At 48.9% G+C, this 14,999-nt stretch overlaps 1 protein-coding gene across 14 annotated transcripts in view; it reads left to right on the top strand.

Annotated features, from left to right (window-relative positions):
* The window catches only part of ADD1 (adducin 1), a 245,904-nt gene that overhangs the window by 96,503 nt on the left and 134,402 nt on the right, over positions 1-14,999 (top strand). For all 14 annotated transcript variants that reach the window (XM_063924439.1, XM_063924431.1, XM_063924447.1 and 11 more), the window contains 2 exons: positions 1,865-1,945; positions 2,525-2,674. In XM_063924439.1, the coding sequence (XP_063780509.1) occupies positions 1,865-1,945; positions 2,525-2,674 (231 nt within the window). The remainder of the gene's footprint in view (positions 1-1,864; positions 1,946-2,524; positions 2,675-14,999) is intronic.

Raw genomic sequence — 14,999 nt, 5'->3', positions numbered from 1 at the left:
GATAAATCCAGTGTTCTAAATGAAAGGGAACATTGAGTTTGCGGCAAAGAACCTCTCCAGTTCATTCTTCATGTACAAGAGACTGTTTTCTAGGGCGATACAAAGGCTTTTAATAGCTGTGAAGCTAGGAGTTGGCCTGCCCCGCTCCTCCAAGCTGTACAAGAAGACTAATGCATTATCTAACTGGAACAATATACAGTTCATTACATTACTGGCATGCTTTATCAAGTAATGTCTTACGATGTCCTATAGTTAGGCTTGCCATAATATCTCTTTCATCTGGGGCACCTATGATTTAGACAGGTTCTGTGGCTGGCTAAATTCAAGTCTGAATTTAACCTGGCTTTAATCAGCCACAGAACCTGTGTAATTCATAGGTGTTCCGGATTAAAGGGATATTATGGCAAGCATATATGTAGTTGTACCCCGTTCACATTGCCATTACCGGGTCACACCTGGGAATTGGGTACAGGTCCATTCCTGGTGTGATCCGGCATTCGGCCTGTGCAATGTGAACGGGGTGGCTTCCTGACCCAGCAATATGCCAGGTCGGGTTGCCATCTGGGGGCATGGCCGGAGGCGGCGCCACCTCTCCCTATGCTTTGAACAGGTTCCAGGTTGCATCGACTTGGTTAACCCGTTCACACTGCGCTTAACCCGGTAATTACCCGGGAATAACCCTTCTTTATTCCCGGGTTGAATTACCGGGTCAGGCGACCCGGGAATTCAGCAGTGACCCGTTCACACTGCACTGCGACCCGTGTCAACCCAGCAAAATACCTGGTCGATACCGGGTTTTTGGTGCAGTGTGAACCGGTTATTAGTGAGCATTGAGGAAGATGTCGGATCACTGCACAGCTGACTTTACTAGACCCCATTAATGTTTCAGAAACCCTGTTGTTTTGGTTATCATTCCATAGTTTCAACCACAGTGCTCTCTTCTGTATTTAACCATTAAATGAGTTATGATGGGAGTCCTTTTTGTACCCCTCAAGCTCTGCTCCATTTATATAAAACATTTAAATTTCCCAGTTCCTACATGAATGACATCTGGTGGATAGCTCTCTCTGGTAATGGATGAGAGCAAATTACAATCGACCATTTGCTCCTAAATGCCGTAAAACTGACAAAAAACGGTCGTCAGATGAATTGGTTAAATCAAATGGATTTAACCAATTTGTCTGACCGTTTTTGTCTGTTTTCCAGTGTTTAGGAGCAAATGGTCAATTGTCGTCATTTGCTCTCATCCATTACCAGGTTTTCATTCCAACCAGCCAGATCTTACAATAAATCTTTAAGTGTATGGGCAGCATAAGCCTTTTGCGTTGGCTATGTCTGGGGCTAGGAGTGAGCTTACCCCTTATAAAGATATGAGATGACCCTTTTAAGGTGTTTAGGAGGTAAATGCCATTCCACCAACAGTGGAACAAATCTGGTGGTAGATATGGCTATGTACTCGTCAGTGCTCTTTCCCCTCCATGTCTCCCACTGTGCCATACTGGAGTTCTCCCTGGAAAACATTTACATCATGGTTTCGCATCCTCAACCCTCGGGTTTTCCCAACAAGTCATGTTTTGCATATTAGGAAGCAGGTGGAACAATTACCCAGCAAAATTGATGAACTCTCTTGTGCAGGATTAAGACATCCAGAAAACATGACCTGAGGGGGGGTTCTTGAGGACTGAAGTTGAGAGGCCCTGATTTTTATCGTACTTCCTATTGTAGCTCATTAGAAAAAAAGTATGCTATAATAGGATATATATTTGCTAAAAGCGGTTTGTATAAAATTCCCCTATGGGGCGCATGGGTTTGGTCCTGTGTGCCAGGAATTCTGTTGTGACCTGATGTTCTGTGTGTGATGTAGGTCAGAGTGAGTTCAGAGCAGGAGCACTTCCTGATCGTCCCCTTTGGGCTCCTTTACAGCGAAGTTACAGCCTCCAGCCTGGTAAGTGTGTGTTTTTCTTTAAACTCCATTAACCTTTCATGAGCAGTTTTACTGGGTAATAGCAACATGTGTGTGTATGTATGTGTATATATATGTGTGTGTGTGTGTGTGTGTGTGTGTGTGTGTGTGTATGTGTATATATATATATATATATGTGTATATGTATATATGTGTGTGTGTTTTTTTTTTTTTTACCCTCTTTAATTGAACTTTGCACTGAGCATTTCTCGCCCTTCCCCCACCATTCCCCTACGTCACACGGTGTTGGTGGTAGTCGGCAGTTCCAGGATTGGTTGGCATTTAACTGGTTTTCAAAACATTTCAATAATGTAAACATTTTAGATCTATTTGCCTGTGTTGTACACTCTGCATGCTGCCTGTTGTGCTAAAACATAACATTTTGGTAAGAATTAGAAATGGAATCTGTTTGAGACTATTGTTGGGATAGGGGTATTGAATATATATCATGGATTGCTGTCCTGATTTTAGCATGTAACTGCGTGAAGTATTCAAACTAAAGAGTGTGAGTTGCAGGGTACTCAGTATAATGTGTGTGTTTATATATTCCCTATGTCTTAGGTTAAAATCAATCTGCAAGGTGACATAATTGACCGTGGCAGCACAAATCTGGGAGTGAATAAAGCTGGGTTCACATTGCATTCTGCCATTTATGCTGCACGTCCTGATGTGAAATGCATTGTCCATATACATACCCCTGCTGGAGCTGCAGTGAGTATACAGGGCGCAGTTTCCGTTCAGAATGTCGGGCAATTATCTACACAATACTTGTTTGCTATATGGACTCCAGAAGTATCTGCTGGAGATCATAGACTTTATGACAAATTGCTGGATGCTGGAGTCCTCCCTAGCATTACACTGGGATATGTTTGCATGCTTTTGTAATTGCATCAGGACTTTTTAACACCTTTCTCATTCAGTTCAATAGCCCATCTGTTTCAGTGGGGATTACGGTGTATGCGTTTTATGCTCAACCCTGTTTCAGCGTGGTTTGTACATATAGCCAACAAGAAAGGCTAACGGGGGATCTGTGCAGCTTCATGCAGGGAGACACTACACCCACACTTTATCCGTCCACAGCCGCATCTGTTATCATTAGTGTTTGCACTGCACCTGCCCCATGCTATGTACAAGAGATCAGTCCGATACAGGCTTCCTTTCCCCGTACACACAGACCTCTAGCTACACACCTATGACACTCCCATAAGATACGGAAAGACTGATGCGGCAAAGGTCCATCCAACTCTGAAATGGCCGGAGAGAAGCAAACATGTATAAATTTGCATCTGCAAGTGTGCTGTATACTGAAACTTGCTATTTGCATCCGTGCAAAGAGATCCATCCTACTCTGAATCAGCCCCATAGAAATAAGTGGCCTTATTCAATTGTGGGGGCATAGTTGCTTACCCTTCCGGATCCTGCAGTAGAGTCCCGTTGGAAGCTCTTCTCTCCCGCTGCCCTGTATTATAAATCAAGTCTCCCGATTCTTCACTGTAGCCAGGGGACCACCAAGTAATTTTTTCTAGGCAAGGAGAGTGATGCAGTCACTATAACTTCTGTCCGAGCTCATCAGCATCTACTGTTGACGCTCTGCAAATCCTTGTGGGACCCCCGGCAGTGGAAACTACAGTTGCCTGACCCATGCCCATGTAATCTGTGTCTCCTTATCTCAGCTGTTAGGGTGTGTGAACTGTGGAATGTGTTTTTTTTTTTTTTTTTTTTTGGGGGGGGGGGGGGGGGGGGTGTTCTTATCCATCTGGGGGACGCTGCGCACTTACACTTGGGTTAGAGTGTGCGAGTATGGGGTTTGGCACAAGCTATGAAAAGAACAAACTCCTCCCCCTCTAACCTCTCCCATCAACCACCTGTTCATAGGAAGTACTCCTCAGTTTTAGTTTTGTGCCTTGGAGTGAAGGCACACTTTTTTCTTTCTCTGACGTCCTAGTGGATGCTGGGAACTCCGTAAGGACCATGGGGAATAGACGGGCTCCGCAGGAGACTGGGCACTCTAAAAGAAAGATTAGGTACTATCTGGTGTGCACTGGCTCCTCCCACTATGACCCTCCTCCAGACCTCAGTTAGATTTCTGTGCCCGGCCGAGCTGGATGCACACTAGGGGCTCTCCTGAGCTCCTAGAAAGAAAGTTTATTTTAGGTTTTTTATTTTACAGTGAGACCTGCTGGCAACAGGCTCACTGCATCGAGGGACTAAGGGGAGAAGAAGCGAACCTACCTGCTTGCAGCTAGCTTGGGCTTCTTAGGCTACTGGACACCATTAGCTCCAGAGGGATCGACCGCATGGAACTGGCCTTGGTGTTCGTTCCCGGAGCCGCGCCGCCGTCCCCCTTACAGAGCCAGAAGCAAGAAGAGGTCCGGAAAATCGGCGGCAGAAGTCTTCGGTCTTCACCAAGGTAGCGCACAGCACTGCAGCTGTGCGCCATTGCTCCTCATGCACACTTCACACTCCGGTCACTGAGGGTGCAGGGCGCTGGGGGGGGGGGTGCCCTGAGGGCAATATATGACACCTTGGCTGGCAAATCTACATCATATATAGTCCTAGAGGCTATATAGATGTAAAATTACCCCTGTCAGTATTCCTGAAAAAGCGGGAGAAAGTCAGTTGAAAAAGGGGTGGGGCTTCTCCCTCAGCGCCATTTTCGCTCTGGTGTGTGCTGGCATACTCTCTCTCTGTCTCCCCAAAGGGCTGTGTGGGGTCCTGTCCTCAGTCAGAGCATTCCCTGTGTGTGTGTGCGGTGTCTCGGTACGGCTGTGTCGACACGTTTGATGAGGAGGCTTATGTGATGGCAGAGCAGATGCCGATAAATGTGATGTCGCCCCCTGTGGGGCCGACACCAGAGTGGATGGATAGGTGGAAGGTATAAACCGACAGTGTCAACTCCTTACATAAAAGGCTGGATGACGTAACAGCTATGGGACAGCCGGCTTCTCAGCCCGCGCCTGCCCAGGCGTCTCAGAGGCCATCAGGGGCTCAAAAAAACGCCTGCTCCCTCAGATGGCAGACACAGATGTCGACACGGAGTCTGACTCCAGTGTCGACGAGGTTGAGACATATACACAATCCACTAGGAACATCCGTTACATGATCCCGGCAATAAAAAATGTGTTACACATTTCTGACATTAACCCAAGTACCACTAAAAAAGGGTTTTATGTTTGGGGAGAAAAAGCAGGCAGTGTTTTGTTCCCCCATCAAATGAGTGAATGAAGTGTGAAAAAAGCGTGGGTTCCCCCGATAAGAAACTGGTAATTTCTAAAAAGTTACTGATGGCGTACCCTTTCCCGCCAGAGGATAAGTTACGCCGGGAGATATCCCCTAGGGTGGATAAGGCGCTCACACGTTTGTCAAAAAAGGTGGCACTGCCGTCTTAGGATACGGCCACTTTGAAGGTACCTGCTGATAAAAAGCAGGAGGCTATCCTGAAGTCTGTATTTACACACTCAGGTACTAGACTGAGACCTGCAGATAGTGCTGCTGCAGCGTGGTCTGTAACCCTGTCAAACAGGGATACTATTTTGCGAACATAAGATATATAAGGGATGCACAGAGGGATATTTTGCCGGCTGGCATCCAGAATTAATGCAATGTCCATTCTGTCAGGAGGGTATTAGAGACCCGACACTGGACAGGTGATGCTGACTTTAAAAGGCACATAGAGCCTTATAAGGGTGAGGAATTGTTTGGGGATGGTCTCTGGGACCTCGTATCCACAGCAACAGCTGGGAAGAACATTTTTTACCTCAGGTTTCCTCACAGCCTCAGAAAGCACTGTATTATCAGGTACAGTCCTTTCGGCTTCAGAAAGCAAGCGGGTCAAAGGCGCTTCCTTTCTGCACAGAGACGAGGGAAGAGGGAAAAAGCTGCACCAGTCAGCCAGTTCCCAGAATCAAAATTCTTCCCCCGCTTCCTCTGAGTCCACCGCATGACGCGGGGGCTCCACAGGCGTAGCCAGGTACGGTGGGGGGCCGCCTCAAAAATTTCAGCGATCAGTGGGCTCGCTCACAGGTGGATCCCTGGATCCTTCAAGTAGTATCTCAGGGGTACAAGCTGGAATTCGAGGCGTCTCCCCCCCCCCGCCGTTTCCTCATATCTGCCTTGCCGACAACTCCCTCAGGCAGGGAGACTGTGCTAGAGGCAATTCACAAGCTGTATTCCCAGCAGGTGATAGTCAAGGTGCCCCTACTTCAACAAGGACGGGGTTACTATTCCACACTGTTTGTGGTACCGAAACCGGACGGTTCGGTGAGACCCATTTTAAATTTGAAATCCTTGAACACATACATAAAAAAATTCAAGTTCAAGATGGAATCGCTCAGGGCGGTTATTGCAAGCCTGGAGGAGGGGGATTACATGGTATCCCTGGACATCAAGGATGCTTACCTACATGTCCCCATTTACCATCCTCACCAGGAGTACCTCAGATTTGTGGTACAGGATTGCCATTACCAATTCCAAACACTGCCGTTTGGACTGTCCACGGCACCGAGGGTCTTTACCAAGGTAATGGCAGAAATGATGATACTCCTTCGAAAAAAGGGAGTTTTAATTATCCCGTACTTGGACGATCTCCTTATAAAGGCGAGGTCCAAGGAGCAGTTGTTGGTCGGAGTAGCACTATCTCGGGAAGTGCTACAACAGCACGGATGGATTCTATACATTCCAAAGTCACAGCTGGTTCCTACCACACGCCTACTGTTCCTGGGGATGGTTCTGGACACAGAACAGAAAAAAGTGTTTCTCCCGCAGGAGAAAGCCAAGGAGCTGTCATCTCTAGTCAGACCTCCTGAAACCAAAACAGGTATCGGTGCATCACTGCACACGAGTCCTGGGAAAAATGGTAGCTTCTTACGAAGCAAAATTCCATTCGGCAGGTTCCATGCAAGAACCTTTCAGTGGGACCTCTTGGACAAGTGGTCGGGATCGCATCTTCAGATGCATCGGCTGATAACCCTGTCTCCAAGGACCAGGGTATCTCTACTGTGGTGGCTGCAGAGTGCTCATCTTCAAGAGGGCCGCAGATTCGGCATACAGGACTGGGTCCTGGTGACCACGGATGCCAGCTTGCGAGGCTGGGGAGCAGTCACACAGGGAAGGAATATCCAGGGCTTAGACGTGATTTTCCGCCCATCGGAGAATCCTTGTGGCTTCTGCCATCGCCATCTTGCTTCTTGTGCCGCCCTGTCGGTTTACATGGGCGACTGCCGTGATGTTGTCTGATTGGATCAGTACCGGCTGGTTTTGAAGCAGAGGCCTGGGGGGCAGTCACACAGGGAAGAAATTTCCAAGGACTTTGGTCAAGTCAGGAGTCGTCCCTACACATAAATATTCTGGAACTGAGGGCCATTTACAATGCCCTAAGTCTGGCAAGGCCTCTGCTTCAAAACCAGCCGGTACTGATCCAATCAGACAACATCACGGCAGTCGCCCATGTAAACCGACAGGGCGGCACAAGAAGCGCGATGGCAGAAGCCACAAGGATTCTCCGATGGGCGGAAAATCACGTCTTAGCACTGTCAGCAGTGTTCATTCCGGGAGTGGACAACTGGGAAGCAGACTTCCTCAGCAGACACGACCTACACCCGGGAGAGTGGGGACTTCATCCAGAAGTCTTCCAACTGTTGGTAAACCGTTGGGAAAGGCCACAGGTGGACATGATGGCGTCCCGCCTAAACAAAAAACTAGATATTGCGCCAGGTCAAGGGACCCTCAGGCAATAGCTGTGGACGCTCTAGTGACACCGTGGGTGTACCAGTCGGTTTATGTATTCCCTCCTCTGCCTCTCATACCAAAGGTACTGAGAATAATAAGAAAACGAGGAGTAAGAACGATACTCGTGGTTCCGGATGGGCCAAGAAGAGCTTGGTACCCAGAACTTCAAGAAATGATAGCAGAGGACCCATGGCCTCTACCGCTCAGACAGGATCTGCTACAGCAGGGGCCCTGTCTGTTCCAAGACTTACCGTGGCTGCGTTTGACGGCATGGCGGTTGAATTCCGGATCCTAAAGGAAAAGGGCATTCCGGAGGAAGTCATTCCTACGCTGATAAAAGCCAGGAAAGAAGTAACCGCAAACCATTATCACCGTATTTGGCGAAAATATGTTGCGTGGTGTGAGGCCAGGAAGGCCCCAACAGAGGAATTTCAGCTGGGTCGTTTTCTGCACTTCCTACAGTCAGGGGTGACTATGGGCCTAAAATTGGGTTCCATTAAGGTCCAGATTTCGGCTCTGTCGATTTTCTTCCAGAAAGAACTGGCTTCACTACCTGGAGTTCAGACATTTGTAAAGGGAGTGCTGCATATTCAGCCCCCTTTTGTGCCTCCTGTGGCACCTTGGGATCTCAGCGTGGTGTTGAGTTTCTTAAAATCACATTGGCTTGAGCCACTTAAAACTGTGGATTTGAAATATCTCACGTGGAAAGTGGTCATGTTATTGGCCTTGGCTTCGGCCAGGCGTGTGTCAGAATTGGCGGCTTTGTCATGTAAAAGCCCTTATCTGATTTTCCATATGGATAGGGCAGAATTGAGGACTCGTCCCCAGTTTCTCCCTAAGGTGGTATCAGCTTTTCACTTGAACCAACCTATTGTAGTGCCTGTGGCTACTAGGGACTTGGAAGATTCCAAGTTACTGGACGTAGTCAGGGCCTTAAAAATTTATATTTCCAGGACGGCTGGAGTCAGGAAAACTGACTCGCTTTTTATCCTGTAGGCACCCAACAAAATAGGTGCTCCTGCTTCTAAGCAGACTATTGCTCGCTGAATTTGTAGCACAATTCAGCTGGAGCATTCTGCGGCTGGATTGCCGCATCCTAAATCAGTAAAAGCCCATTCCACGAGGAAAGTGGGCTCATCTTGGGCGGCTGCCCGAGGGGTCTCAGCTTTACAATTTTGCCGAGCTGCAACTTGGTCAGGGGCAAACACGTTTGCTAAATTCTACAAAATTGATACCCTGGCTAAAGAGGACCTGGAGTTCTCTCATTCGGTGCTGCAGAGTCATCCGCACTCTCCCGCCCGTTTGGGAGCTTTGGTATAATCCCCATGGTCCTTACGGAGTTCCCAGCATCCACTAGGACGTCAGAGAAAATAAGATTTTACTCACCGGTAAATCTATTTCTCGTAGTCCGTAGTGGATGCTGGGCGCCCATCCCAAGTGCGGATTGTCTGCAATACTTGTATGTAGTTATTGCCTAACTAAGGGTTATTGTTGAGCCATCTGTTGAGAGGCTCAGTTATATTTCATACTGTTAACTGGGTGTAGTATCACGAGTTATACGGTGTGATTGGTGTGGCTGGTATGAGTCTTACCCGGGATTCAAAATCCTTCCTTATTGTGTCAGCTCTTCCGGGCACAGTATCCTAACTGAGGTCTGGAGGAGGGTCATAGTGGGAGGAGCCAGTGCTCACCAGATAGTACCTAATCTTTCTTTTAGAGTGCCCAGTCTCCTGCGGAGCCCGTCTATTCCCCATGGTCCTTACGGAGTTCCCAGCATCCACTACGGACTACGAGAAATAGATTTACCGGTGAGTAAAATCTTATTTTTGCTCCTAGCTTTTAGTTAGGTTTTATTTCTAATTGTTTTCTTGTTTGGTGTTTAGTCCCTAATGTTGGTGACAAACACATTCAGAGTGAGAATAGTTAGGTTAGAGGAGCTTCTGTGAGCTCTAGTTCTCACTCTGCACTGCCTCTGGGGAGTCACTACACCGCTGAGGTCCCTGGGTCTCTCCCTTCCGGCTCACAGAATTCGAGAAGGTACTGGGTCAGGTAGGAACAGCCTCAGCCTACTGAGGTAGTGCTGGGCTGTGACCCTTCTCATACTAGCATATGACAGTCCCTCAGAGTGAGTCCCCCATTCTGTGTGTCTGCTGGCTGTATATTTCCTGTGCCCTGGCTGGGTCACTGTAAAGGCTGTATGAAGGACTGTATGTTCCTGAGGGGTGGCTGCGCTGACTCCTGGGACCAGCGGTGGCCAGGGGACACTGAGGGGAGTATTCTAAAGTGCCTCAGGTTCCGGGCAGGAGCCATTTTGTGCAGCTTCTTGCTGCATACTAAGTCCCTCTCTCTGTATTTCTTCAGCCATGAGGCTGTGGCTCAGCACACTAGTGCAAGAGTCCAATATGTATAGAGACCTAAGTTCTAGCCCAACTCTGGACAGAAACATTGTTATTATCTTTATTGTAGGGAGTTGCTAGGTGTTTTGGCGCCCTCAAACCAGTCTAAACTGCCTCACCCGATTAGGCCCTGCCCCCAGCAGCACTGCAGGAAGCTCCTGATCACGTCAGCAGCTCAGCATGAGGGGAAGGGGTCACTGTCATTCTTTGCACTGAGATAGTGGGACTATTGCTGTGATCAGTAACAAGCCCACAGGGGGGTGGTAACTTTACAAGTGATCTGCCTATAGTATAATTTACACAATAGCAAGTGTTCTGGGAATGTTGCAGATTTCTGTACTTAGCCCAGCAACAATGCCAAAAATACACATGATTTCTCGGACGTCCTAGTGGATGCTGGGGACTCCGTAAGGACCATGGGGAATAGACGGACTCCGCAGGAGACTGGGCACTCTAAAAGAAAGATTAGGTACTATCTGGTGTGCACTAGCTCCTCCCTCTATGCCCCTCCTCCAGACCTCAGTTAGAATCTGTGCCCGGCCAGAGCTGGATGCACCTAGTGGGCTCGCCTGAGCCTGCTAGTAAAGAAAGTAATGTTAGGTTTTTTATTTTCAGTGAGATCTGCTGGCAACAGACTCACTGCTACGTGGGACCGAGGGGAGAGAAGCAAACGTACCTGTTCACTGCTAGGTTGCGCTTCTTAGGCTACTGGACACCATAGCTCCAGAGGGTTCGAACACAGGCAAAGGTCCTCGGTCGTCCGTTCCCGGAGCCGCGCCGCCATCCCTCTCGCAGAGCCAGAAGATCAGAAGTTGGTGATGAAATCGGCGGCTGAAGACTCCTGTCTTCATTAAGGTAGCGCACAGCACCGCAGCTGTGCGCCATTGCTCTCACTGCACACCACACACTCCGGTCACTGTAGGGTGCAGGGCGCTGGGGGAGGGGGGCACCCTGGGCAACAATAAGAATACCTTTGGCATAAAAAAGACACATAATACAGTCTGTGACCGCCATTTTTTAGTCAGAAACAGCGGGACAGAAGCCCGCCGCTGAGGGGGCGGGGCCTTCTTCCTCAGCACACCAGCGCCATTTCTCTTCACAGCTCCGCTGGAAGGACGCTCCCCAGGCTCTCCCCTGCAGTCTCCTGGCACTAAGAGGGTAAAAAGAGAGGGGGGGCACATAAATTTAGGCAAAAGGTGTATTGATACAGCAGCTATTGGGAAAAATACACTTCTGGTAGTGTGTATCCCTGTGTATATAGCGCTGTGGTGTGTGCTGGCATACTCTTTCTCTGTCTCCCCATGGACCTTGTGGGGTCCTGTCCTCAGTCAGAGCATTCCCTGTGTGTGTGCTGTGTGTCGGTACGGCTGTGTCGACATATTTGATGAGGAAGGTTATGTGGAGGCGGAGCAAGTGCAGATAAATGTGGTGTCGGTGCCGACACCTGATTGGATGGATATGTGGAAGGTCTTAAATGACCATGTAAACTCATTACATAAGAGATTTGATTATGTTGCTGCCGGGGGACAGCCGGGCTCTCAACCCGGGCCTGCCCAGGCGCCTCAGAGGCCGTCAGCGTCTCAAAAACGCCCACTATCTCAGTTGGTTGACACAGATGTCGACACGGAGTCCGACTCCAGCGTCGACGAGGATGAGGCACTATTACAGCCCAAAATGACTAAGGCCATCCGATACATGATTATTGCAATGAAAAATGTATTACACATTTCAGAGGCTGACCCTGTCCCTGACAAGAGGGTAAATATGTTTGGGGAGAAAAAGCAGCCAGTGACTTTTCCCCCGTCACATGAATTAAATGAGTTATGTGAAGAAGCGTGGTCTTCCCCTGATAAGAAAGTGGTGATTCCCAAGAGAATACTAATGGCGTACCCTTTCCCGCCAACGGATAGGTTACGCTGGGAATCCTCCCCTAGGGTTGACAAGGCCCTGACACGCTTATCTAAAAGAGTGGCCCTGCCGTGTCAGGATACGGCCGCCCTAAAGGAACCTGCGGCTAGGAAGCAGGAAGGTATCTTGAAGTCTGTGTATACACACTCTGGTACTCTACTGAGACCGGCTATTGCTTCAGCTTGGATGTGCAGTGCTGTTGCAGCATGGACAGATACTCTGTCAGAGGGGTTGTATACCCTGGAAAGGGATACCGTATTGCTAACACTTAGCCATATTAAAGACGTCGTCTTATATATGCGGGATGCCCAGAGGGACATTTGCCTGCTGGGCTCTCGAATAAATGCAATGTCCATTTCTGCCAGGAGGGTCTTATGGACTCTGCAATGGACAGGGGATGCCGACTCTTAAAAACACATGGAGGTTTTGCCTTATAAGGGTGAGGAATTGTTTGGGGACGGTCTCTCGGACCTCGTATCCACAGCGACAGCTGGAAAGTCGACTTTCTTGCCACAGGTTTCCTCACAGCCTAAGAAAGCACCGTATTACCAAATGCAGTCCTTTCGTTCTCAAAAAAGCAAGAGTCAGAGGTGCATCCTTTCTTGCCAGAGGCAGGGGTAGAGGAAAGAAGCTGCACCATGCAGCCAGTTCTCAGGAACAAAAGTCCTCCCCTGCTTCCACTAAGTCCACCGCATGACGCTGGGGCTCCACAGGCGGAGCCAGGAGCGGTGGGGGCGCGTCTCCGAAATTTCTGCAACCAGTGGGTTCGCTCACAAGTGGATCCTTGGGCTATACAAATTGCATCTCAGGGATACAAGCTGGAATTCGAAGTGACGCCCCCTCACCGTTACCTAAAATCCGCCTTACCAGCTTCTCCCACGGGGAGGGAGATAGTCACAAGCTGTACCTCCAGCAAGTGATAATAATGGTACCCCCCCTTCAGCAGGGAAGGGGTTACTATTCCACACTGTTTGTGGTACCGAAACCGGACGGTTCGGTAAGACCCATTCTAAATTTAAAATCCTTGAACATTTACATGAAAAAGTTCAAGTTCAAAATGGAATCGCTCAGAGCGGTCATTGCCAGCCTGGAAGAGGGGGAAAAAAAAAAAAAAAGCAATTGGTTTCCCCAGCACCCTGAATGATAACAGTAACCAGATATAAATCCCACATAATAATAGAATTCAGAGATCTTCGTTACACATATTTGCGCAAATGTGTGGTTAAGCCCCAAAGCCGCATCAAGACCTCTCTGTATATTTGGGGTCCCTAGCGCTATATCTAGGTGCAGGGTGTGGCACCCCAAAACACCAGAATGAGCCAGAAAGCCCAGCGTGGCATACCAGTGTAAAAAACTATAGTGTTAATAAATTAGTATTTAGGAAGCCGAAGCTATAGAGAGGGTGATACAAACATGAAATGTAATTAAAATAGAGAAATAGTGTTAGAAAATGAATAAGTGAAAAGTGTTAATAGAATGTAAAGGTATGCCACACTAAAGCCATCCAGCTCAGCCAGTCCAGAGGCACCACACCTCACACCTCCATTACCCTAATCTGGGTCTAAGAATAACCAGCAAGGAGCCACATGATAATGGCTCCTTACTAAAATATGTCTAAGCTAAGAGCTACCTACCTTGGAGCAACCCCATAATGCTCCATGTGGCATGTCAGGGCCTGCACCTCCTCCTAATGCAGGAACCTCTCTGCCTCTCACAACAGACATATAGATTGGTAAATGCTCAATTAGCTTAGTGATTTTATGGTATCTCTGGACATCAAGGATGCGTACTTGCATGTCCCCATTTATCCGCCTCACCAGGAGTACCTCAGGTTTGTGGTACAGGACTGTCATTACCAATTCCAGACGTTGCCGTTTGGTCTATCCACTTCATCGAGTGTCTTTACCAAGGTAATGGCGGAGATGATGGTACTTCTCCGGAAGCAAGGAGTTACAGTTATCCCGTACTTGGACGATCTCATAAAGGCGAGGTCCAGAGAGCAGTTGTTGGTCAGCGTAGCGCACTCTCAGGAAGTGTTGCTACGGCACGGCTGGATTCTGAATATTCCAAAGTCGCAGCTGATTCCTACGACGCGTCTGCCCTTCCTGGGCATGATTCTGGACACAGAACAGAAGAAGGTATTTCTCCCGGAGGAGAAGGCTCAGGAGTTAGTGACCATGGTCAGGGATCTCCTGAAACCAAAGCAGGTGTCGGTGCATCACTGCACGCGAGTCCTGGGAAAGATGGTAGCGTCATACGAAGCCATTCCTTTCGGCAGGTTCCATGCCAGGATCTTTCGGTGGGATGTGTTGGACAAGTGGTCCGGATCGCATCTTCAGATGCATCGGCTGATCGCCCTGTCCCGGAGGGCCAGGGTGTCTCTTCTGTGGTGGCTGCAGAGTGCTCATCTTCTCGAGGGCCGCAGGTTCGGCATACAGGACTGGGTCCTGGTGACCACGGATGCAAGCCTCCGCGGATGGGGGGCAGTCACTCAGGGAAGAAACTTCCAGGGGCTGTGGTCAAGTCAGGAGACTCGTCTGCACATAAACATGGAATTAAGGGCCATATACAACGCCCTGAGTCAAGCGGAGCCCCTGCTTCGAGACCAACCAGTGCTGATTCAGTCAGACAACATCACGGCAGTCGCCCATGTAAACCGACAGGGCGGCACAAGAAGCAGGGTGGCGATGGCGGAAGCCACCAGGATTCTTCGATGGGCGGAGAATCACGTACAAGCACTGTCAGCAGTGTTCATTCCGGGAGTGGACAACTGGGAAGCAGACTTCCTCAGCAGGCACGACCTCCACCCAGGAGAGTGGGGACTTCATCAAGAAGTCTTCGAGCAGATTGCAAATCGGTGGGAACGGCCACAGGTGGACATGATGGCGTCCCGCCTAAACAAAAAGCTAAAAAAATATTGCGCCAGGTCAAGGGACCCTCAGGCGATAGCTGTGGACGCACTGGTAACTCCGTGGGTGTTCCAGTCGGTATATGTGTTTCCACCT

The sequence above is a fragment of the Pseudophryne corroboree genome, chromosome 1 (assembly GCF_028390025.1).
Source record: "Pseudophryne corroboree isolate aPseCor3 chromosome 1, aPseCor3.hap2, whole genome shotgun sequence".
Lineage (NCBI taxonomy): Eukaryota > Metazoa > Chordata > Amphibia > Anura > Myobatrachidae > Pseudophryne > Pseudophryne corroboree.
Note: the sequence above shows the minus strand (reverse complement) of the source record. Positions and strands in the feature narration are given on the sequence as shown.